The sequence below is a fragment of the Polyodon spathula genome, chromosome 26 (genome assembly GCF_017654505.1).
Source record: "Polyodon spathula isolate WHYD16114869_AA chromosome 26, ASM1765450v1, whole genome shotgun sequence".
Taxonomy (NCBI): Eukaryota; Metazoa; Chordata; class Actinopteri; order Acipenseriformes; family Polyodontidae; genus Polyodon; species Polyodon spathula.
In genome coordinates, this window is record NC_054559.1 from 6,292,372 (window position 1) to 6,318,601 (window position 26,230).

At 37.4% G+C, this 26,230-nt stretch overlaps 1 protein-coding gene across 1 annotated transcript in view; it reads right to left on the reverse strand.

Annotated features, from left to right (window-relative positions):
• The window catches only part of LOC121300521 (arf-GAP with dual PH domain-containing protein 1), a 93,244-nt gene that overhangs the window by 56,679 nt on the left and 10,335 nt on the right, over window positions 1–26,230 (reverse strand). The window contains exons 2-3 of the mRNA XM_041229086.1: window positions 10,759–10,889; window positions 4,482–4,573 (exon numbers count right to left, since the gene is read on the reverse strand). Of these exons, the coding sequence (XP_041085020.1) occupies window positions 4,482–4,573; window positions 10,759–10,889 (223 nt within the window). The remainder of the gene's footprint in view (window positions 1–4,481; window positions 4,574–10,758; window positions 10,890–26,230) is intronic.

Below are 26,230 nucleotides of genomic sequence, written 5' to 3' on the forward strand. Positions count from 1 at the left end.
CCTCAACCCACTCACTCATAATACTTCACCATCACGCTACAAGTGCAGCATTGTTAGGCAGCTTCATCCCCAGCAATGCTTATGTAAACTACAGTATTCTGTATTCCATTAAAAAGAGCCATGATATACAGAGTGAACTATTGTAGCAATGCAAAATCCAATTGGGCAAACAGGTCATAATAAAGTGGCGGCCAGTGTATATTTCATACAAAATCAGTAAGTATACAGAACAGACAGAGCTGACATTTAACATTACAAAGAAGCAGCATATTAAAGTTAATTTCAAATGATTTAATGTTAATTTCTTCTTCAGTTGACTGCTTGTACTATTTAAATTGGAAATTACATTTCCACAGCTGCTATCTGCATGTATTTCATTGATAGGTAAGTTTGGGTTATTGGTTTGCTACTGTAGTCTCCTGTACAAGGTTACCATGTTAGCCTTCAATCACTCAAGAATGGCTGAGAACTGTAACTAAAACTGTACGGTACATCGACGGTCAACACTGTGTTCATGAAATACTTCACAAATATGGGCCAGGGCTTGAGAAAGCTCATGGTCTCCAGCCACAGACTGCAATGCTGTACTGTAGCTCCCAGTGTCTGATTTATAGTTGTATAACCAGTACTGTAAAAGTAGAGGGCAACTACATGTTAAGAGTCCCCACTGGTACCTGCAAGGGTTTCAACTATTATAGGCATCCTAATGCCCTATTTTAACCACTGTCACCAGTGATAAATCAAACCTCAAGTTGGCTTTTTTCATCACCAACTTTAAGCAGGACTCGTTACTGTTTCACTATACGAGGTTTGTTCTGCTGTTCTGTTATCTTTTTTCTTTCATTTTTACCAACTGCAGACATAAATTCTTTCAATTACAGCTGTCTATGGTCTAGCAGTTCGATTGCTTTTCTTCTAAAATGTCCTCTGAATTAAATTAGCACAGCTCAAAAGGCAAGTAGTTCCCTCTAACTGAATCGATGATCAAAGGCAAGATAATATGATTAATAGTTTTGCAGATAAGCACTTAACCATCAAGTGTATAAGAACATACGATATAAGAAAATGTATGAAAGAGAGGAGGCCATTCAGCCCATCTACTGTAAGCTCACCCTGTTCCTATAAAAAACTACTATACTGAACGTGTCTTAAAGAATCCAAGTGATTCTGCCTGACTAGGTAACCCATTCTATACCCTTGCCACTCTGTGTAAAGAGGTGTATCCTTCCCTCATTCTTAACTCTCCACTTCATTTCCAGCTGTGTCCTCTGGTCCTTGTTTTTGTACTGTGTTTATGGTATTGGTTAGGGTTAACTACGTAACCTCCTTTTAAAGATTTCAAGTTGTCTTTGTTCCAGGCTAAATAGAGGAAGTTCTTTAAGCCTTTCCTCATAGCTCAGTCCTTTATGCCCTGGTATTATGCCTCTTTGACTGTGGGGCCACCATGTCCTTTTGGTATTGTGGTGACCAGAATTGATTACAGTACCGGTACTCTAAATGTGGTCACCAGTGTGTTATTCAACCTTGATATATTTCCTCTAAAACAATAAGGGTTGGAGCTTTTTCAATTATGGTTATGATGATGTGGTAAAATGCACTGGTGAGACCACACTGTGTCCAATTCTGGTCATCACAGCCTCCAAGTGGCATTATGACCAAGGAGAGAGTCCAACAAAGAGACCAGACTTCATATGCTGTTACAGCTTTGCCCAACTTGCAATATCTCAGCATCACACAACTGAGTGTTCGCACTCTTTAACTGTCGAGCAGATATACAAGTTACTACCGTCGACTCATAAGCACTTCTAAGATACCTTGACCTCAGTGACTAAAGAGCCTTAAATGTCTATATGAAACTGTAGCATTGATGCACAAAGTATTCACTCTCCTCATCGAGACTACAGTATATTATCATTTATCACTGTTCAATCAATCATTTGTTCATTGCGTCTAAAGAGATATAGTTCTAGATGCTCTCCACTAATACCAACAATGGTGTGCATCTCACACCACTTCTGTAGATTACAAATATATCAGTAACATAAACATATAAAGGTAGACCAGTATGACCTGCATCCACAGTCCTCACAAAGTCGTCATTGTTTTAACATTACGACTATGCTTTTGACACTATCAAGGATTGTCTGAAACAAAATAATTTCATAAATCCTACCTGTTTTGCAATTCAATTAGCTCAATAGGAATTATTATCATTGTCTTCAAAAATAACATTGGGCTTGGTTTCCATGCAGTTTAGAAAGTCCAAATTCTCTTTCTGTTGTCGTGAGAATGTGACATTACGCGCATATTTCTCATTCTATAGGAAGTACACAGCCAAAAAACGGTGGGTAAATCGCCTTCTCGTGCTAAAACGTGTCCAAAAAACAAGGTTATTTTGCATGGCAAGTTCGAAAGCCGTACCATATGTTTATGAGCAGTGAAGATCCTGTTTGTGACGTAACCTCACGTAACTTTCTACTATAACTAAAGGCCGGACCAAACAATTTATTATTGTGTGGCACGCTGTTTTGTATAAGCATAAGAGGGGTTCAAAAACCACAAGTTTCTTTTACGTGACACCATTTCTTCAATGTATAAAGCTATTAATAATAATAATAATAATAATAATAATAATAATAATAATAATAATAATAATAATAATAATAATGAATACCTTTGCAAAGCATAGAAACATTTTTCATGTTTGATCTGATAGCTGATTGCTTTAACCTTAGACTTTTCAGTTCCTTAGCAGTAAGAAGTTACGTTTGTACCCCAAAATGTATAAAATAAGCATAGCTGTGAATTTGTTCCAGTGGTCTCCTGCATTATTGATGTGGGGTACTGACCCCAGCACCAGGCTTGAGTGCCTGTGTACAGAGTACAAATCTCTTAAACCTAATTCACAGGGCAAGATTTGTTTCACAAAAGCAAAAAATAAATGCTACTAATGAAAAAAGGGGCAAAAATCAAATATTTACTACTATATTTCTTACTATACTATAGTTCTATATTTGCAGAAACGAACATCAATAGAGGCAGTGTGAGGGTACGCTGGGAGTGAGGCAAATATATTTATAAATGCAGCCTGATATATTAAATTGGAGATACTTCACCCATAAATTGTTTGATACAATTGTTTACTTGATTTACATATTTATAGTCCATTATTAATACAAATACTAAAGATCCTCAGCAGAACACTCTGCAGATATCTATTTAAAATCTCTGCAGTTTTTTGCATATTTTCCTGTCAGCTTTGATCAGCCTGTTTTTGTTCATTAATAGTTTGGAATAAAATACCAATAAATAATTACATACATAATGTTTTTATACTGGAAAATATGAGTTATTTATAAAGTCGTGGCAATATATACAGTCGTGAGCAAATTTATTCGAACACCTCAAGATTTGTCACATATATTCTTTATATACCTACCTGCATAAAAACAGTAATCGGTGATATAGAAACAAAAGGCCCTCATTCTAAAATGTCTCATGCATTTTACCATTTGTAGCTATGTCTTCCTTTTCTCTTCCTATTTTAAATTACACGTTTGGCCTCTTAAAGTCATCAATTAAATTAGACAGTCACTAATTTGCCTATTTTGACAATTTTAATATGAAAACTACAGAAATAATGAGGTGTTCTAATAAATGTGCACACTGTTGAAGGATTCAGTACAAATGGAAACAATAAGAATGTGGGAATAAACATGTTCATTTCTGCAAATAACTTCCATAGTCTTTTATACAGGAAAATGTGAGACTATAAAATGTAACCCCTGACCAGCCACTGGTGGCCGCTGACTCTACCAAGACTCCGGAGGATGGTACAGATCAGCTGGTGTCATTTTGCTAGTACTTGAGGTTGTGGAACTGGTGTTTTTAGTCCAGGGTTTAGCAGGTATATGCAGGAATTCAATACAAAGGAGTCTATTGTAATGATCTAAACAGTGACAGATCTAAATACTGCCGCTCCTGTAATTCTAAAGTAACCACTGCATTGCAATGCGATACTGTCTTTTACTACAGTGGACTCCTCCTACCTCAGAGCTGACGTAAATGAGGTCACACTATTGACTGTCCTGAAAAATGTTTTCAGTTTCTAAATCTAAATTTCTGTACTTCGTTGCAGTTTAAATTCCCTTAACTACAAATTGTTAACATTATTAGATACCAGGGGTAGAACAGAACAGCAGTTTTAAAATACAGTGCATAAGCAGCAAAGTGTTACAAAACAGTATGTTCACAAATACAGGACCAGGCATTAGTGGCGACTAATAGACTATTTTTAACACAACTTTTCAACTAAAATTCCTTGTCATTCTACCCCAACTACATACAATAAAAACAGAGTAAAAAGATGTTAAAAAAATCAGGTTCATAACATGTAGGGTTTCCCCCACAGTAAAGATTATTAATATCGAAAGCTGTTCAGGAATAACTTCATGGAAATATAACAATAGCTTTTCACTTACTGGCAGTCAGCAAATGTTGGTGTGTAGTAAAATGGTGGCACCTTCTGTTCGTATTCAGCTTTAGCAGCATTGTTTCCTGTAGAGTCCATAAACTGTCAAATAAAAAAGAGATGGAATGAGTACACGTTGATATTGAGAAGAACTTGGTAAGGTTAGGGTTAGAATCAGTGGATAACCGCATGAGGAACTCATTTCAAGAACAGGAGCTATTGACGTATCCTGTGTAGCATTCATACCTTCATAAAGGCTACATAACACTGCATTACCCTTCATATAAATAATTTAACATAGCAATGTTTTCATACATTTGTTTCTTACAAATATTAGGCATATTACATGGTTATCTTTCCTAATGTATTTACTTTTTTGCTGCGAGAGGAGCTGCAGCTTTCTCTGGGAGATGAGACGATTCAGCCCCGCTCCGGGGCCGAACCTGGGGCGAGACCATTCCCTCTTCCCCTCGCCCGACCCGTTGTCCTTCTCATTCTTGGTTTGCTTGTCTGTCGCTTCAAACTGAACTCACGACCGTCATTTAGCCAGGCTATATATAGGTTTAAAACTGCTAAATAAATGACCCATGAGTGGGAATGTTTGTGTTTTTTTGGTAAAAAATATAGTTTTATGTAAAGTAAAATTTTTGCTTCACTATATGTGCATTACAGAGAGAGAGTTTTAATTTTGTATTTTAGTCAGATGTGTGTTATGTGTCCCGTGCCACCGACCCCCTCCCCCGTTTCTAACGCTCTTCAGTTACAACGCTGATATTGTTATATAGCATTATATACAGTGAGGGAGCACTGTATATGCAAATTACAGCACTCTGCACATAGTTGTACAATGTTGTGTTGTCTTTATAAAGGTGTATGAATGATACTTGGGGCGGACCAAATCAAAGTTAGCACTTGGCGAACAAGGTCACGAAAGCATTTGTGGTAATAAAACAAGAAAAATTCCAAGCAATCTCGCATAACCAAAACAAGCTCTTTTCAAAAAAAGCAGCTATTGCTTGTTGACTAAAAGTGGGTTGAGAAGGGGGAGTGGCTTGCTATCGCCCGACCAAATCTACTAAAGTTCAGTTATAAATCACATCGCATGACTTTTGCAAGACCAGATTTTATAGTCAACTTCGAATTTGTTGAAAGCTATCACGTATTAAGCAAATAGTAAAAAAAAAAAAAAAAAAAAAAACTAAACACTAAACATCCTGATATTTGCAAAAAAAAAAAAAACAGCACATTCCTCAATGCTCCACTGACCTCATATATGGAACACGAGCACACAACACTGAATAATTTTAAATTACTAATTTACAGTATCAAATATTATGCATTATTTGTATTACCATAATACATGTTGTGTTTGTTGCACCCTTTAACGAAACACAGACAAGACCGGTTTCTTCTTTACTACTATTTTATTTATTTATTTATTTATTTTTTGCCACAGTTCCAGTTAAATGTTTAATAAAGCAATACATATTTCTTTAATACGTACAAACAAGAAACTGTTTTCTACTCCCAGAGAGCTTTGCGTGGAGCAGTGTCTCTTTCAGTGATGGTAAAGCTTTTTAGATATATTTTCTTTTATTTCTTATCTTTGTAGTAAGCTACGACAACGGTACATTTTTATGTTTAAGTCCATGGACCTCTTCATTTCTTAAAGGCACAATGTTTCATTACATTAAACTTCAATCAAACTCAAAGCTAGCAAATATAAACAAACTAGATTACTAATAAAGAACGTATGAATGTTTTAACCACTTTAACCACTTTAAAGATATTAACTTTTTAGTTTTAAACATTTGGTTACACTCATAAAGTACTGTAGGCCTACACAGAAACATACATGAAGCCCAAATTCTCGGCATGTAAGAACGAACCCACCGTTCCAGTGGGAAGCACACATTTTATTTTGGCTATACCATGTCAGCATGCCAAGTGGACCCCTTGAAACGTATAAATACGTAATACATAATAACTATAATGGTAGCCTAACTGTCATCTCAGAAGCATCAAGATTTTTTTAATTTTTTTTATTTAGTAGTCAATTAGTTTTTCTTATTTTCTCCCAATGCAGCACAATTTTGCAGACGTCATGGAAACAAGTTAATTGTCAAGTGTGTGTTTTCTTTCAAACTTGGGTCTGTATTTTTCAATATTTTACACAATAAAAATAAAAGCAGATTATTATTATTTATTATTAATAAATGTATTTTTGTTATTATTTCTAGCAGTATGCAATAGCGTTCATTCACTGATATTCAAAGAAAACAGTAGTACAACACAGATTTTTATTTTATTTTTTCTGTCCCTGCTGTCTTCGTCTACCTTTTCGCATGTTACCGCCTTGTTTCTGCCGCTTCAAAAGGTCACAAATACCGGCTGAGAATTGGTCAACAGGTTTTTCATATTGCTTTCGGCGGTCCTTCTTACTTCTGCGAAACTTTTCTCCGTCCCTTTCACGGAGTGAAAAAGGCTAGTTTTAATTTTGGGATAAAGAAAATGCGATATGGAAACTAGTGACATTATCGCATATTCATTCTTTCGCAAGAGCAATCAGGTTTTGTCTGATTCAAACTGGCCTCTGTCAAGGTTGCCCACTGGATCTCTGGGAAATTCTGGAAACTTCTGTTTTTTAAAACAACATAAAATTAGTATTTGTTATGTGATGATCAGGATCCTAGTTTTCCACAGTAAAAAAAAAAAAAATTATCTTTTTAAAAAAAAAAAAACTAAAAAGAAATCTGTGTTATTCCACAAGTAAAACAAAAGGGCTAAACAAGTCTTTTCCCTGCCACATTATAAGACACACAGAAACAGTACTCTTGGGTAACAGTTAACACAGGATGTATTTACTAATGTTCATGTTACACTTGTTGTGTCTCTTTTATGTAGTATTTTACTTTATAATTATTCTTGAACTATAACCTTGTATTACAGTGTAACATGTGTAAGTCGCTTTGGATAAATGCGTCTGCTAAATAAATAAATAAAATTTAAATGGTCACACGTTCAAATTCTAGGCAAGTTACAAGCTTACCAGCACCATTAATCAGTAAAACAAACCTTTTTTTTCTTTTTTTTTACTTTTTTTTTTTTTTTTTTTAAAATATTACAAATAGTTCCCTGGTTTTTAAAAAAAAAAAAAAAAAGAATCTGTAACTGCCGGTTGATCCACTCTGTGCAGAGGAATGTCGGCTTTTACACACATTTTGACAAAATCTGAAACAGTTTCACGCTATACTTTGGCAGTTGTAAGTGGTCCATTTGAGTGTTTAATGGCCCTGTTGTTTCAGCCTTGTTTACGTTTCCTTGCAATCAATTTATGTTTAGCGCTTCCCATGTGTTCTACAATGGTCTGGCTACGAGTGTAATCTACAGCCTTTCTGCATGAATTACAAAATAGCACATAACCATCGATGTGAATTAGTCCTTGCCAAATTCATTGACCCGATCTTGAGGGGTGATTTTCACTGTTCTCTGCATCTTTGAACAGCTCTGAATACTGAAGTAAACTGAACTTGAACACCAGAAGCAGTTTTATTAGACTGGTACAGTGGCTTGCGAAAGTATTGACCCCCCTTGGCATTTTTCCTATTTTGTTGCCTTACAACCTGGAATTAAAACTTGGGGGTTTGTATCATTTGATTTACACAACACGCCTACCACTTTGAAGATGCAAAATATTTTTTATTGTGAAACAAACAAGAAATAAGACAAAAAAACAGAAAACTTGAGCGTGCATAAGTATTCACCCCCCCTAAAGTCAATACTTTGTAGAGCCACCTTTTGCAGCAATTACAGCTGCAAGTCTCTTGGGGTATGTATCTATAAGCTTGGCACATCTAGCCACTGGGAATTTTGGTCATTCTTCAAGGCAAAACTGCTCCAGCTCCTTCAAGTTGGATGGGTTCCACTGGTGTACAGCAATCTTTAAGTCATACCACAGATTCTCAACTGGATTGAGGTCTGGGCTTTGACTAGACCATTCCAAGACATTTAAATGTTTCCCCTTAAACCACTCGAGTGTTGCTTTAGCAGTATGCTTAGGGTCATTGTCCTGCTGGAAGGTGAACCTCTGTCCCGGTCTCAAATCTCTGGAAGACTGAAACAGGTTTCCCTCAAGAATTTCCCTGTATTTAGCGCCATCCATCATTCCTTCAATTCTGACCAGTTTCCCAGTCCCTGCCGATGAAAAACATCTCCACAGCATAATGCTGCCACCACCATGCTTCACTGTGGGGATTGTGTTCTTGGGGTGATGAGAGGTGTTGGGTTTGCGCCAGACATAGCGTTTTCCTTGATGGCCAAAAAGCTCAATTTTAGTCTCATCTGACCAGAGTACCTTCTTCCATATGTTTGAGGAGTCTCCCACATGCCTTTTGGCGAACACCAAACGTGTTTGCTTATTTTTTTCTTTAAGCAATGGCTTTTTTCTGGCCACTCTTCCGTAAAGCCCAGCTCTGTGGAGGGTACGACTTAAAGTGGTCCTATGGACAGATACTCCAATCTCCGCGGTGGAGCTTTGCAGCTCCTTCAGGGTTATCTTTGGTCTCTTTGTTGCCTCTCTGATTAATGCCCTCCTTGCCTGGTCCGTGAGTTTTGGTGGGCGGCCATCTCTTGCCAGGTTTGTTGTGGTGCCATATTCTTTCCATTTTTTAATAATGGCTTTAATGGTGCTCCGTGGGATGTTCAAAGTTTCGGATATTTTTTTATAACCCAACCCTGATCTGTACTTCTCCACAACTTTGTCCCTGACCTGTTTGGAGACCTCCTTGGTCTTCATGGTACCGCTTGCTTGGTGGTGCCCCTTGCTTAGTGGTGTTGCAGACTCTGGGGCCTTTCAGAACAGGTGTATATATACTGAGATCACGTGACAGATCATGTGACACTTAGATTGCACACAGGTGGACTTTATTTAACTAATTATGTGACTTCTGAAGGTAATTGGTTGCACCAGATCTTATTTAGAGGCTTAATAGCAAAGGGGGTGAACACATATGCATGCACCACTTTTCCGTTATTTATTTTTTAGAATTTTTTTAAACAAGTTATTTTTTTCATTTCACTTCACCAATTTGGACTATTTTGTGTATGTCCATTACATGAAATCCAAATAAAAATCAATTTTAATTCCAGGTTGTAAGGCAACAAAATAGGAAAAATGCCAAGGGGGTCAATACTTTAGCAAGCCACTGTATGTTCATGTAAATTTAAACCAAAGCTGTGTTAATGTTTATATATTATACATGTATTGGTTTGGTTATTATCAAACAAACCAAAAAAAAGATTGCATGTTTTTTGCCCCTCCACAAATGTAAAACTAAAAAATCTCTGAAATTTACCAGCCTAGACGTGGGAGCTCAGAGACCAGTCCCCAGTCACATCATGCAACTTCCTCTTCAGAATGTGGTCCATTTGAACTGCAATGAATCTAGTGTGTGTGCGTATTATATATTGTCACATACACTAGATTGTATAGGGCTACTGTTTAGCCATTGGACAAAAAAATTATGCTCCCCCTTTTGTTTTGTAGTTTTAGCATTCAGTTAGACCCAGAGGCAGCTACACATTCCCAGCTGGCTGTGATGTACATGCTAGTTTTGAAACGCCATGGTCTCACAATTGAGAACATGTCTATGGTGTCATGTACCAAGCAGTCTGACAAGGGTTAACCAAGGTATAGAGTGGCCAGATCATCGTAGACCATGTTAAAGGTTCATTCTGAGGGTCTGCCCTTCATCCCTGTTGAAACGTCCAGCAACTGCTGGTGAGCAGCTAAGTGAGGAACTGGAACAAATATTTACTGGTCTCTTACTGGGCCCCCAACAGATATTAAAAATACCAAACAAGATGTAAACAACAACTGACGTCAGAACTTTAGAGTAAAATATTTTTAACCAACCTACCAGCTTAACCAGCTCCTCAACCTGGACCAAGTCTCCTGAACCAGCAAGACCAGCTGAAGACAAGCAAACCACCAGCTCTGACCAGAATACACCAGGGCTGGTCTATTTTGGAATTTCAATCAGGGATTATTTTTTACAATACCCCCTTAGGCCTGTTGTGTATCCTCTATTTCCACTGATATAAAATCAAGGAATTACTATTCTGAATCCTTGCATATTCCAGATACTGGTGTCATATAAATGTACTAATTGATTGTACTCACTCCTTTCAGATTACACCGACAGATCTCCTACAGTTAATGAGGCCAAGCTGAAGTGTGGGGCTGCACAACTTTGAGGATGAAAAACAAGCATTTATCCTGCCATTACCTCCACTTCAGCAGTTTCCCAGGCATCGACAGAGACAGACTTGACCTTGCTAATCTGGGGGATGTTTCTGTGAATCGCAGAGCAGTTTAAACAGATGAAAACTCCCAGCGTGAAGGAGGCCCAGTCTGGATCTGGAACAAGACAACCAACAAACCAATTACAGACTAGTAAACAATAAGAAATGGCAATGAATAGTTTAATGGAAATTGAACACATGGTATTATAGACCTACAGCTTTTAATTGTTCTCTAACATGTCACTTTACTATGAGATGGTGTTTACTTCAATCATTCTCAGTGGTACTGTTGCTCTCATATCAAGTTATTACATTTTTTCTCTAATTCTACCTGCACCAGGCTTTGAGATTGTTTTGACCTTGTCTGGAGAATCCTAAATGCCAGTTTTCCACATATATGGCAAAATGTACAGTGTGATGCACTGTAGCTAAAAATGTGCGCCTCCACTAAACCTGAGGATCTCCAAGGATAATAAAACAGTAGAATAATGTTTGTTTTCTATAGTTAGGTAGTTTTACAAAGCATTAACATCTAAAATTTAAATACCGCTGTATTTAAAAAAGAACACCCTGAATCTTTGGAAATGTGATTGTATTTCTGACAGGAGAATCTGCCCCTTAATCAAATACATAATTATAAAACCATATAAAACAAAGGTGCCTTGTCTAGGGGGAAGGTGGCTTTAAGTCCCACTTGTCCTGCTTGCTGGCATTAGATCTTTCATCTAATTCATGCACTTAATTTATCATAGTTTTGCCAGCAGAGGGTCAGCTAATGTACTCCAATGGGCAAGGCCATGGGCCAAATTCAAATAATGTAATCATTTTACGGGCATGTTTATCTGTCAATTTAATAAACCGTTCAATTTATTCGAATGGTGTGTGAAAGGATAACGTCACAGACAAGGCCGGTAAATGTCAGGAGTAGACCCAGAGACAGAAGCAGCAATTTAATGGTGCTGTGGCACACTTTTATTTACCAAATGAACAAAGAAAAAAACAGAAGGACCAAAACAAAAGGTTTAAACAAAACACTTCTCAGGCTGGGCATTTGCCTTCACTGACAAATACACAACTTTGTCCCAATACAACCCAACACAGCACACAGGTTACTCACCTAACCCTAACCTTAACCTTAACCCTAACCGAAACAAAGAGTTTCTACCTTCCATATTAACTCCTTCCCTGCCAACTCAACAAAACCCATGTGCAAGGCTCTGCCCTGATGCATGGTAGTTGCCTCATGTCTGAGGTTCTGCACAATTTGGCCAATGCATGGTTTGCGGTACCCCACCTTACGTTTCTAAGAACCGCACATTTGTAAGATTCATTTTAAAGCTTTAATTAGCACCCATTTAATGACCCCTTCATATTTAGAATATAACATAAGAAATAACGTACACCCAGCTGTACATTATAAGGCTGATTCCTCTTTTCCAATTTCAACAGAAACCCAAGCATTTTATTCAATTGAAAGCCTTTTTATCAGCTGATTGTGCCGGTTGGTTGGTGCAGCTGTTCTGAGGCACAGTCAGAGAAGACTTTTGTGTTTATTAACTATGAGTGACACACAATCCTATCTTGCAGGGGTTGTGTGACACCTGTAAATAATAATGCTATTATCTGCTGTTGTCTATACAGATACAAACATTTACTGCTATAGAGCTACAGGACGGCGAATGCCTGTGCCTAAAGCCGAGGTCTGTTTAAGTGTTAAGAGTGTCAGTATAACCCATACGCAGATGTTCAACTCCTATTATATATTCCCTATACATAGGCTAAAAATCCAGCTATATTTGTTTTCTAATCATTACCAACTTTTAATTAGTCCACTGCTCCTAAGTGGCGCATCCGGTAAAGGCACTTCACGTGGAGTGCAGGATGAGCCCTATAGCTTGGATGTCGTCAGTTTGAGTCCAGGCTGTTCCACTGCCGACCGTGGATGGGAGTTCCCAGGAAAGGGTTTAGGTCAGCCAGGGTGTCCTTGGTTCACTGCGCACCAGCGACCCCTTTAGTCTGGACAGGCGCCTGCCTGTTGAATGGTGGGTCTTCAGTGTGTACAAGAAGGGGTCGGCTGACAGCACACGCTCTGGAGGACACCATGTTTGTCTTCACCCTCCCGAGTCAGCGCAGAGGTGGTAGCGGAGAGCTGATATTAAAAATAATTGGCTATTCCAAATTGGAGAGAAAATAATAAAAACAATTGGCATACTAAATTTAAAAAAAAGAGAAAGGGTTGAAGAGAATACTGTTACGTGGCTGAGATTGCGTTGTGATGTCACCATTTTGAATGCACTTTGTAGTTGAATGGAATTCCGAGAGGTGCCTCAGGTATGATTTTTTTTAATGCAGGTGATGTCAACCGTGCTGATTATAGAAAACACAGCAAAAAAAACTGAAAGTGAGTTTTTCCATGATGTGTCTCTGACTGGCTGAAAGATCTTGAGCAGTCTATAATAGCAACCTTATAGGAGAATAATTGAACAGAACCATTCCTGTACCTGTTTGTTGCTACACTGTACTACCTTGTAAATACTCGTCCCCCCTGTTCTTAATTACACCAACTGAGTTGGCTCCAGCTTATCGGTTGATCAGGGCGAACCCAACTTTCCACCTAACCTTTATTGCCTTGTAAATACCTGTCCCCCCTGTTCTTTGCTACACCAATTGAGTTGGCTCTAGCTTATTTGTTGAAAGGGAAACCACCCTGTCTCTCTGTAAAGGTATAATAACTGTATGCTAACTCTGTATGGCAGAACACTGCTCGGGCTTCCTAACACTGATGTGTTGAGCTGTTCTCGTTTGCGCAAACTAATAAAGCTTTATATCTCTGAATACCTGGTGCAGTTGGCTCTTTTAGTTGTGGACCTGAAAAGTTCCATGACAGCCTACACTGCCCACCACAGCTGTAAATACAAAATTAAAATTATCATGAAACCATATCATAGACACACAAACAAAAAAGGTTACATCATTTAACTGCAGAACCTGATATTCTAAACAACTTGTGGAGAAGAATATCTGAATCAAATTTAATCAAAATTGATAAACTGCAAAGTGTGACATGCCTTCTAATCAGGAAATTAACAAAAATACCAGTGCAGTAATGTGTGTGTGTGTATGAGACTGGAGAAAGAAACTAAAACAAAACATGAGCGTTGTTTTTGTTCAACCTTTTGATTTATTTTTGTTTAAATAAATACCCGCGCACCAGTGCTTTCACCCTCAAATACCTGTGTTAGCTTCCTGGTCCCTGTCACAGGGTGTAAAAAAATGTTCACATAACCACAAATGTAAAAAAGGCACAAGACTTTTTAGAAGTTGTTTAAGATGCCTAATTAAAGCAAAAACTGGTCTAACATTTTCACACAAGTGCCTAGTGTTTCTATATCACTGATTGCTAACTGAAAATTGAAATTCTCAAACCCAGAGGTTTTCATGTAGGTATATAAAGGATATAAATGACAACTCTTGAGGTGTTCTAAGAAAATGTGCACACTGCTGTAAAATATTTAACAATATATTTATTTTCATACCAGTGTATAATAAAAAGAAATACGTTATAAAACAGCTTTATCAACCAGTAATGGTGTAATTCCTTCCCAGTGACTCGTACACACAGAGTTTATTACTCAATTGAATACAAAAGTATAAATATTGAAACTTACAATAACTAACTGAATATGTTCAACTGTATTTACAAAAGCCAACAAACGGCTGATGTGTTTCACAAACTGTGACCTTAATGGTTTTTGTGGTCTGTCTGTATTGTGAAACTGTTTAAATGATTGTATCTAATGCTAAAGGTTTTCTTAAACTCAAAAAGTCCTTTGCTTAGTCTTCATTGTGAAGCAGCTGGAGTTGCTACAGAACTGGCTTATTTTAACAATACAGAGAGATGAGTATTCTGAGTAATTAGTTTAAGACTGTGAATTCAGAGACACTAATTTAGTTTTCCAGCAATTAATCAAGGTAATTTACTCAGAATCTATCCGGCACAGGAGACAGTGCCTAAACCTTCATCTCAAAGGAAGTGAACTGTGATATGACCAGCCAATCAGAAACTCTCTGTGGACTCCTTTGTTCCAAAATCCCTTAGCAATTAAAATGTTTTCCTTCAAAATTACTGCAAAGTTACTGAGTTGTTGTGCCACTGATCCTGGTCTTCAAAATTGGCTTCCGTGTGGTACTGTGTTCTTCAAATTCGGAGGAGGAACCCAGTCTTGCTGCCTTAAGAAATCCTTATTGCTTTAATTCCACACAAGTATTACACAAGGTTAATGCTATTACTGCAGTTTAACAAGTTCGTACTATAAATAGGCAGAACTGTCTCCAGGCTCAGATAGTTGGTGTGTTTTTTACATGGGGAAGTTAGTTACACGTTAACTAGTATTGTAACTAGTATTGTACCAAATAGTTACTTCCAGGGACAGTTTACATATTTATTTTTGTTTTGGTTTGCTCAGGCTACAGCTCGAGATATCCTTTGAAGACTCAGCTTTCAAATTCACTCGTTCTTCCTCTGAAGTCCTTTTCTAGTAGGATTATATAAAAAGCAAGCTCATGTGACAAGTAAGGTTTTACTTGCACTGTTGAAGCACTTGTTTTTTTCAAATGTAATGAAAAATAATCTTTTTTTCACATAAAATGTACGTAGTTACCCATCTGAAAAAGGAACCATTACAGTTACAAGTTACTGCAAAATGTAATCAGACTACAACAATGCATTAAATGACTATGCAATGCATTGAAGAAAGAGGAAAAGCAGTATTGCTTTCCACCCCACGAGAGCTCCATCCATTAAACAGTAGAGCGACAGATGCAGAACATGTTTGCTGCTGGACAGTCCGTCCTGTGTTCTGCAAAAACATTCTCACCCAATTCTACGGAAAATGCCAGACAAGAGCAAAATACATTTTCCTGGGTCCTGTCGATTGTTGATTGTTAAATTGTTTGAATATCTGCAAAGCCTTTCTCCACAGTTTGTATTTTCTTGCAAGTAGGGTGTGGTTCTTTTGTGATAATGAAATAATAGAAGACACCATTCAAGTACAGTACCATTTAAGTGTTGTGCTTGGTTTCAAATTACAGACCCACTCCTGCTAGACTAGACTGACTCATCTAACACTTAGTCATGTGTATTCTTAAACTAACTCTATGGCTTTGTGTTACTGTGGTTGCCATACAGCTTAGTAAAGAATGAGCGCTTTCTTATCTGTTGATGTGGCCTGTGTTAGCCTTCCATCATACCTATTTATATATACAGTAGAACAAAAACATCAAATACTGGATTGATCATATATGTAGTTGAAATGGATGTAATTTCACTTTGAAAATGTTTCTAACTTAAATTTAGTTTGGATGATTATCCTCAAAAAGAAAAAAGAAGCTTACAAATGTTATTTGCGTGGCTGTTCTCTTTATAGATAACCATTAAACTTCAATTGGACATTCTTCATACTTCATAATTATTTAACCCTTTTCAGTGTTGCACAATCAGAATGCTTGTGCTTGTACAGTGCTACTGGTAAAATGTAAAGCCATGTGAAGTTTCAGACAGGAAACTCTTTCACGTGCAAATCTGGGGTGCGTTCAATACGCAGTACACTCCAGAGCCTTTTACAAACACTGAACATCAATTTAAGAGATTTAAGAGAAATCACTGCAGTGATAACATTTGTATTTGGATGGTGTGACAGGGGAGATCTGTCACACCTTGCAGGATACAACACAGCGGAAGCTCTGGCCAGAGCATCAAATCAAATTAATACCTAGCACACATTCTTTTTACTTTGGCCTACAGGCTATCGGTGGTATGCCAAATAATAAAATAATAATAATCTTTATTTTTATATAGCGCCTTTCATAGTGGACCACCATCACAAAGCACTTTACAAGATATGAGACTAGAGTGTGTGAACTATGCATCAGTTGCAGAGTCACTTAAAACAATGTCTCACCCAAAAGATAGAGCACAATGAGGTTAAGTGATTTGCTCTGGGTCACACAATGAGTCAGTGGCTGAGCTGGGATTTGAACCAGAGATCTCCTACTTACAGGACCATTTCTTTAACCACTGGACCACACAGCCTCCTGTTGCATTTGATAGGGTTGCCACCTTTTCCACAGACCAAACCCAGACATATTTCTCAGTCAGCCTAGCTATCAAAACACTCATTATTACAAACGTTATTAATAGACGTTAAAAACTACGGTCCTATACCGTCAGTAAAAAGAGACAAAAATGAGTCAACACATACTCAAATTTGTTTCAAGTTTTTCAATGTTACTAATGGCTACCACTAAATATGCAATGTTTATATATACACGCACGCATATATGTGGTTTAATTACTATTATATATCGTAAGTAACCTACATTTTACTGTAAAGGTTATATACTTAATGCAGATCAATGTAATGTAAAGCATTATTCAAATGCTGGGGGCACAGAGTACAGATCAGTGCTAAACAGTACATTTCTAATAAGATAGTGGAACTCCTTTAAGCAACTAATGTACTGTATAACTGGAAGTTTTGGCTGGTATTAAATCTGCAGATTGCTACCTTGGTAGATTTTGAAGGTTTTTTGAATTGACATGTATCACTTAGCACGTTCACAAAGAAAAATGTCAGTTTTGTTTTTCTACTTTTAATTAAAAAAAAAAAAAAAACATTCAAGCAATGAAATGTGACTGTCTCATTTACAGTAACTAGTTATAGCATCTACAATGTCAATTCAGCAACTTGGAGAACAACAAAAAAGGTCTTCTAACAATTAGTTACAATATCGTAATTGGAAAGGACTACTAACTTCAGTACACTTTAACGATAGGCATTTCTCAGCTATGGCTAATTAACATAACACAGTGGAACGATCACAGTATCATGTAGCGCTTTCAATTTAAAACTGGTTAATAGACTGGCAAAATCAGCTTTTTTTTATAGGTGTATAGCTAATTGATTTTAGCATATTATTTAGGATAGTAGTATCTACAAGTAACGACAATAACAATCCAAAGCAAATTTGCACCATTGTTAACACGTTTTCTAACAAGTCTGGCATAAACAATTTTGGCTGCTACTTAATTAACCCCTTGTAAAAAATAATAATAATAACACAAACTGCTTAAATCTTTTACCCTCAAAACACAATTCAAAAGCTGTCACTGCACTCAAGCTGGCTAGCAGGCAATTGAAATATGACACCACCTGTCGCCACACAGCTCAAGCTGTGATGTAGCTAGTAGCTTGCTCACAGACAAGCCCACACACAAACACAGGCTCAACTGAAATGATGCAGGCAATCTTAGAGTATACCATATTAAGCTTATCAATGGTATACAGATTAAGTATATGGCAAGTTTACTTTTAAAGAAATTCTTCATACAACACTATGAGGTAGATTACTTATAATTGCTTCATCAAGTTTCACTAAAAGTTATTTCACACGCAAAGTGTGCAAACTTAATAATTAACAGTTCAGTTCTATGTGAATGTGTTACAATTAATTAATTTAGTTCCATGAAAGGAAAATGCAACTGGACTTATACTCAACGGTTCTTTGTTGCTTAGACTTGGTTTGCTGGCTTGGAAACTCAATCTGTTGAAGTGTCCAGTACAAAAACTCTCCTCTCACAACGAAGTCTTAAATCCTGCATTGGAACAAATTCAGCAACAAAGCTTTCAATTCTCAACAGAATCAATAAACAGCTGCAACAAAGTCTCCAGTCCTCGGTATAGGGTCCACAACAGCGCCCGTCCGCTCTGTCCTCTTCGCTGAATCTTTAGCTACGCTGGTAGCACGGCAGTTTCTTTTGGATACTGTGGTTTTAGGTGTACAGCAGACCCAGACTGGTTTGTCTGGTAACAGTTGTATGGCAGTCCTCCAGCCGGACCTCAGTCTCGTTGCTTGTGGTTGTTGACTCGCTTGCAGCTTGCTTCCTCTTCTTGGGTCCGTTTTCAGGCAGAGTCCCATTTTGGGTCCGTTTTTAGGCAGTCCTGGAACTGCAGCTTCGTTTAGCAGAGTGCCAGCACCTTGTTTAGCATTCGATGTGGAGTGCAAAATGTTTAGTTTTGCTTGGATATGCATAATCTTTTTCCCTCTGCTAAATAGCCACTTTCATGAGATCATTTATGTATCTTGCCTTTTTTTAAACTCACCGTTCTTTGATGTTTTAATGTTATTTTCCACTGGGACATCACTCGTTTATGTCTTCCTTGTATCAAAACGATTGTTGTTGCACATGTGAATTATCTGTACGTAATCCAACTGTCCGCTCAGCCTAATCCAGTCCAGGCGCCAGTCACCTAATCAGTAGGTCACATAGTTCAGTATGTCTGCAAGCCAGAAGCTCCCTTCTCAAGACACAGCAGTTTGCCCTGCTTCTCAAGACACACAGTTTCATTAATTAATTCAGTTACATCTCTAATACACGTTCATGTATTATTATCATATTCAGGGAATATGTCCCACAATATTACCATACAAACATACAGCCTGTCGCGTGTTATTACTAACACAACAGAATGTCTGACTTCAGTAGAAAACAATGAGAGAACAGGATGCTCTGCAGTACAGTATAATGTTTTAGGTATTTTGGAAGAGGCTCACTGTAAAATAATCCTCAGGATGAGATTGCCCTGGCTGCACATCTGTATTTTGAAGCACCATTAAACCCGGTTTGCTATGACATCTTATAAGATTTCAAATTTCCACATGATCAGATTGAGGCAGTGTGTGACCTCTTGTCATGGGCACATTAGTAGAGACTGTAAAATGTTGAGACCGCTCCTCAGAGGTGCTGAAGTGATTAAAGGTGTTCTAAGGGTTAAAGACGTCTGCCCAAATTCTTCTTTTCTTCTAGTAGAATTGCTTGGAGTAATGCAAGCTATCTGTCCCTCTGTCCCACCTCACACTGGCACTCCTGGCTGTCTGCTTGTCCCTCCATCCCACCTCACAATGCGCTCATGGCTGTGCACATGTCACCTTGAATAAAACCAGATTGGCTACAGCTTTTTTCCAAAACACAAATGCAGTTCAGGATGAAAGAATTAGCTTACATGGAAGTTCTGCAATGATTTATGTTATTCTCCAGATATGCTTATACTGTGGATAAACACAGAAGCAGTAAACCTTACCTTGCTTCAGTCATCCATATTTAAATGCTGCCTTCCTGTATTCAGCCAGATTACATTTGAAAATGTAATTATTCACCAGTCACCAAATACAGAGCAAGATCACAGAGAATTGTCATCATCATTCCAGGATGATGGCACCATGACACCATTTCCCAGCAGAGAGTGGTAATGTTGGATATTTGAATATTATCAGTATCTGACTTATATATGCTTCATATACACATTTATATTCTTCATAACCACATCTCAGAATACCCTGTAATTGTTTGAAGGAGTGTATTTGAATGTAATCTATTTTTGATACTATTAATAATTGGTACCAAGTATATATATATATATCATAATAATATATATATATATATATATATATAATATATATATATATATGTGTGTGTGTATATGTGTACACACATATATATATATGTGTACATATCTATCTATTATCTATCTATTAGTAGATTCGATAGATAGATAGATAGATAGATAGATAGATAGATAGATAGATAGATATGAGGTTATAGCATCGTGCAAGAAAAAAGTTGCTGGACAAATAGGAAGCAAATAGAAAAAAAGACTTAGCCAGGCAGTCTGATACAGTAAATGTATTAAGAATTAGTACAATTACTGCAGCTGCCCAAGCAGGAGACATTAATGTGCTGTAAGTAGAGACACAGGATCTGTGCCGACGCCTTTTTCAAACAGAACAGAAGTTGGCAGACAGCCAGGAGCCCATTAGTGTTGCACCAGCAGGGGAACAATCCCAAGGCTGACCACACTTGAGCATGAAAAGGTGTGACAAAGTGCCCGCCCCTGTGTATATTATCTGTTATGTGTTGCGTGTGGTGTGTTTAAATGTTGGTGTATAGATATTGGTACACGGGATATAAACGGGTCTGTGTAACACGAGTGTTTAAAAATGTATATGTGTATTTAGGCACGAGGATTGCACAGCACTTCACATGCAAGTAAAATGTAGTAATATGTGAGCACGGGGAATTGCACTTTATTAATTCACGTGCTGGGATTCAAGTGAATAATTAATTGGTAATTGAATCCCAACACAACATTATATATAGATACACGTTGTCACATACTCGGAGTTGGTGTTCGGTGAGTGGAGACCGGGATAGGAGACGGAGGTAGAAATAAGAATAGTAGTCATCGTTAAATAGAAGCTCACCGTGTTTGTTTGTTAGTCCATTGTTTGTTTTGTTTAGTCCGTTTTGTTTGTCTCTTTTATTTTGGCATAGAGTGCCGTGTCCTGTTGTTTTCTGTTTGATCAACTGTTTTATTTTACAATAAACCGGCGCAAGCAAGCGCCATCATCATTTCATTTCACATCATCTGTCTTTGTATATTTCAATCCTTCCTGGTTCTGACGCCGCCCACTTGGCCGTCTTTGTGACAAAAGGCAATAGAGTTGTAAATGTAAACAAGGCATGCGCAATGTGTTACCAGCCAAACAGTTACCGTGGATGCAATGGGTAATAAGAAAGGAGGTACAGCACAGCATGTGCCATTTAAAATGTAGGGCCCTATGAAAGCCCCGTTTTATTATTTAGAATTTTCGGATTTATTTTAACCCGATTTCGGATTTTTCGGTTTTAAAAATTCCCTCAAGCGATAACGGTAGCTAGCAAGTGAAGAGGCACGAGAGGCAGCACTTTTATACAGTTAAAATCATGGTCGTGTATGGTGGCTGAGAGATGCAAAAATTGTTCTTTCATGCGTTCCCATGACATGTGTTTCTTGAAGCCTCTTGTCATACAAACACTGTGGTATTTCAATGTATTTTTTTTAATATATACATATATATTTTGTTTGTTTAAACTGATTTTATGGTAATGTCCTCGGGTGCTAATTCTGTTTTTTTTTTCTGAATTCCGTGATTCCGTCCATGTTCTCCGCAACGTGGATTTCATAAGGCCCTAAAAATGGCTGCAGGTATTACTGTAACAGCGCAACATCTCTGGTGAACCATTGTACAGTGTTTACAGACTACATTTCAATTGTTGAAAGGAGGAGGGCTTTTGGCACCATGCCCCTCCACAAATCTTAAAAAATAAAAGCATAAAGTTAGCGTAGTAGAAGGCAAGGAGAGAGATATTGGATTATTTTTCTACAAATGTGGAGAACCAGGCCACTTCTCCCGCTGGTGCACTCCTGAAACCAAGGGCAACTGCTCTGGCCACTCAAGCCCAAACCTGGTCCAGGACTACACACTGACCTGACCGAGACCCTGAAGACCCTTAATGAGCATTTGTCAAAAATGGACACGAATCAGCGAGTGGAGGCCCACTGGTCCCTTTTTTGGTCGATACTGGCACGTCCGCATCTATCCTACACATCGAACAACCTCAACGACACCCCCTATTCTCAGATGGTGACACATCTCTGGACCTTCCAGGGAGCTTCGGCCAAAGCCTACTTTTCTAAATCTTTTTCTATCAGCCCCGCTAAAGGTAGCTTAAGGGTGGCCAGGCCCATGCTTCTGCATCTCCCTGATGCAGTTAGTATTTTGGGTACCAATGTAATGCAGGTGGTAGGGATTGTAGTGGACTATTTGAACAATGTATTACCTGTTGCACAGGAAACAGGCCATGTGTGCAGTATTCATGATGGTGGTTGTATATCAGTAGTTAAAAACCCTGAATCTTACCCCCTCCCCACACACACTAACCCTTCTGTACAAGCTACCATTACAGCTCCCTCAACAGGCAGCCTTTTCCACTTTTCCACTTTTCCAAACATGACTGCAGCCTGCTGCAAGGAGAGGGAGATATAAACAGATCACCACATAAGCGAGCCCAAGGGAGGCAGGGGGAGTTGCAGAACATCATCAAGTCTTTACTACATCAGGGCAGACATAAGGAATGTACATCTGTTACCAACTCACCTATATAGCTGGTAAAGAAGCCAGATGGCTCCTGGCGTTAACAAAACCTTAACAAAAGCACTTCAGCAGCCAGCCCAGTGGTAAGAGACACAACTATCGTATTATCCAGAGAACCCCCTAACGCTTCTGTATTCTCTGTATTGCACATTTCAAATGATTTTTGGAGTGTGCCATTGAAAGAGGACTATCAGTAAAAGTTTGCATTTAAGTGTGGGGACAAGCAGTACACCTGGGTTGTCTAACTCACATACATAACTCAGTTAATAATAGTAATGTTATATTGAAAAACCCAAACCCATAGTTAATGACTCCAGTCAATGACTCAACTTGACTTGGAATCAAGTCGCAATTTTTCGTGACTCGACTCAAGTCATTGCCATAAAATGACTCAGCTTGACTCAAGTCCCTGCAAGCAAAGACTCAACTCCATCCGACTCCCTGCTCAAAAGACGTGACAAAAAAGTCTCCATCTGACTCGAGTCATTGTCTTTATGATAAAATCAATAACAAACTTATTTCATTTTCAATACATGCAGCCCCTCTCTAACACACACAGTCATCTTGTCATTTTGCACATAAACAGGTTCCTGCCATGGTTGTTAAGACCGTTGCTAAGGAAATAGAAAACACCTTTCAAGCCTGTAGCACCATTCTGTGATCATAACGTCACAAGCAGCAGGGAGACCTGGAATTAAAATGTGTAGGCGGGAAGCAAAGACAGATTTGTGATAACTGATCACAGAAAATCCTGAGGAAAATAGTAATTTATGAGTTTTGTCAGAGTTTTGTGTTTGGGTTTCTATATTATGTTGTGTTATGTATTGTTCCATGTTGTTCTTTTCTCTTTAAATAAATAAAAAAAACATTTGTTCAAAAAAAAAAAAAACAACAACATGGAGAGTACACTAAAAGTACCTGCAGTGGTGGAGTTCGCTTTTAATAATTTTACAGTCGACCGGGAGAGAAACAAGCAGGCTGCATCCTGCCAGCACTGTAAAGCAACAATATGAATAAACTGCATTCAAAACATAGCATCGGTAACTGTCACTAATTTATACCAGCAAGTTTTTAGTTTTTTCAATGGCTAAAATGAGAATCTGAATTAATTAAAAACTCAGGCACAAGCAACAGCTGTATGTTTCCAAAATAATAAATAATGCCAGGGTAAATTAGACAACACTGAAAAAGCACTGATAAGGAGTTATTTTTTAGGTTTTGTTAGCACACAAATAAATACAGCTAAACCTGTGTGTTTATCTCTATCTGACCTCTCGTTGGTAAACTTTATTATGTTTGTTTAAATTATTTAATTATTAACTGAATATAGTGTTGACAAGGCTGTTCACGGCCTCATTGTATAATGATAAAATGTCGTTCGCCTCCACTAACAAGGTGCAGCAGTAGTTTTCGTGGTTATTTGCATTACGATTAGCAGGTCACTTGTGATCTTTGCATCGTCCCTTTGGTTCACAGCCGCAGCCAGCCTCCCGCAATAACATTTCAAAGCTGCGCTGGGCTATGCAGAATCTGCACAGATTTCTGTGGGTAAGTGATGTCTACAGCACATCTCCGAGATTCTGTGCAGCACTGTGGAAATCTGCACTATAAGAACACGACGATGTCTCAAATAAAACTAGCACAGAACCGCGACTGCAGCAGGATAGCCTATTTATTATCAATGTAGTTTTGTTTGAACAAGTTATAACAGTATTCCAATTTTCTTAGGTAAGCAAAGAAATCTTTTTTTTTTTTTTTACAAACTCCACATGTGTAATAATCATTGGAAGCTTACTTGTGCAATGTCGTAACTAACATGTAGCTTTAAATCCAGTAACACATTGTAGTATAATATATATATATATATATATAGATATATTATATATATAATATATTATCTTATATATAATATATTAAAAAATAAAATAGAAAAAATAAACCAACTCATTCTGCTCTAAATAATAACCTGGGGTACATGTTTGTGTTAAAAATTATTTTTAAATCAGCCTAAACAAAGTATTTATTTATTTATTTATTTATTTCATTAAATAAAGTTATTTGGCATAGTAAAAAACTAAATACCACATGTTTAAATCATTCCATGAAAGGAAGTGTGTTTTGTAGGTTTTATTTTTGTGAATTACAGTAATTTAAGTGATTTACATTAGTCTTTCTTTTTTTGAGGATTTGATCACTTGCATGATGTACTGTATACCGTGATATTAAGGTTACCACTGCATTTTTTTGAACGGTTATTATACAGTGTAAATTTTATACCGTCCCATCCCTACAGTAAATGTCCTGGCACCCTCATCATCCTACCAGTGCCTCATATGGAGTTATCTCAGTAATGCTGTGCAATACCTCTTAAGACAGTTGCTTTGCAGCTATTTTTAAATTTCCCTTTAAATCCAATTCTGAATAAAACATTGTTTACAGTACACATTTGTTAAGCTAATGCAAACTACTAAAAACTACAAACATTTGGAAGTTTACCTAAACTAATATTAGGTAGTCCAAGGTCAGTGATAATCAGGGTCTGCGAAACTAGAGGTTTTAAAGTCTTAGTTAAAGATTTGAACTTTAACTAACAGCCACATCTTATACTTTAACATACATATACAAAAACATTAACTTAAAGTTTTATGTATATGTATATTTAAGTATAAGATATGACCGGAGAGAAAGTTTAAAAGATTAATCTGTTTTTGTACTTTTTCAGTACAGTATTATGCTTTGTTATGCCATTAGGCCTCCAGACAGACACCTTTTTATTATGTTTTGTGCTTTTGTGAAACAGTGTCAGTTACTGAAAAATGTCTAGTTGACATTTAATGGATAAAGACACTCCATAGCTCAGCTTACACTAAGAGGAGAGATATGTAGCACACATTCTATGTTACCTGTGAATTATATAAATATACAATTTTGCTTCAGTTTCTTTATTTTTCTATTTGTCTCCAATGTGTTAAAACCTTGAAGGAATACCTCAACATTAAATTAAATGCCATCAAATGTGCTTTCACTTGGTTAATGTAAACAAAACTATAAGGGAGTGTCATTGTTGAGAAGTGAGAAAACGTTTACATGTGTTCTTTGTGGTGCTGTATCATTCATTACTAAACATCCAGCCCAACTAAGCACAGAGAAAATGATATACTTTTATACAGTGGCAAATGTGCTTATAAATAGATCAAGGCATCAAATTCACTAAAATAGAAAGACGAAAACAATGCAGAAACCATGGACTTTTATATGAACATAAGTGGGGCAAGTATGACCACATTACTGTGCATCCTAATTTTGTATTTTTAACAGATTTTTTTTTTTTTTTTTAATGCATAGATTGCTAATTGCCTGTAAAACTAATCTGATTAAATCGAGATATCTTGAACTGTCAGTTCTAATGACTCGAAGTGACTC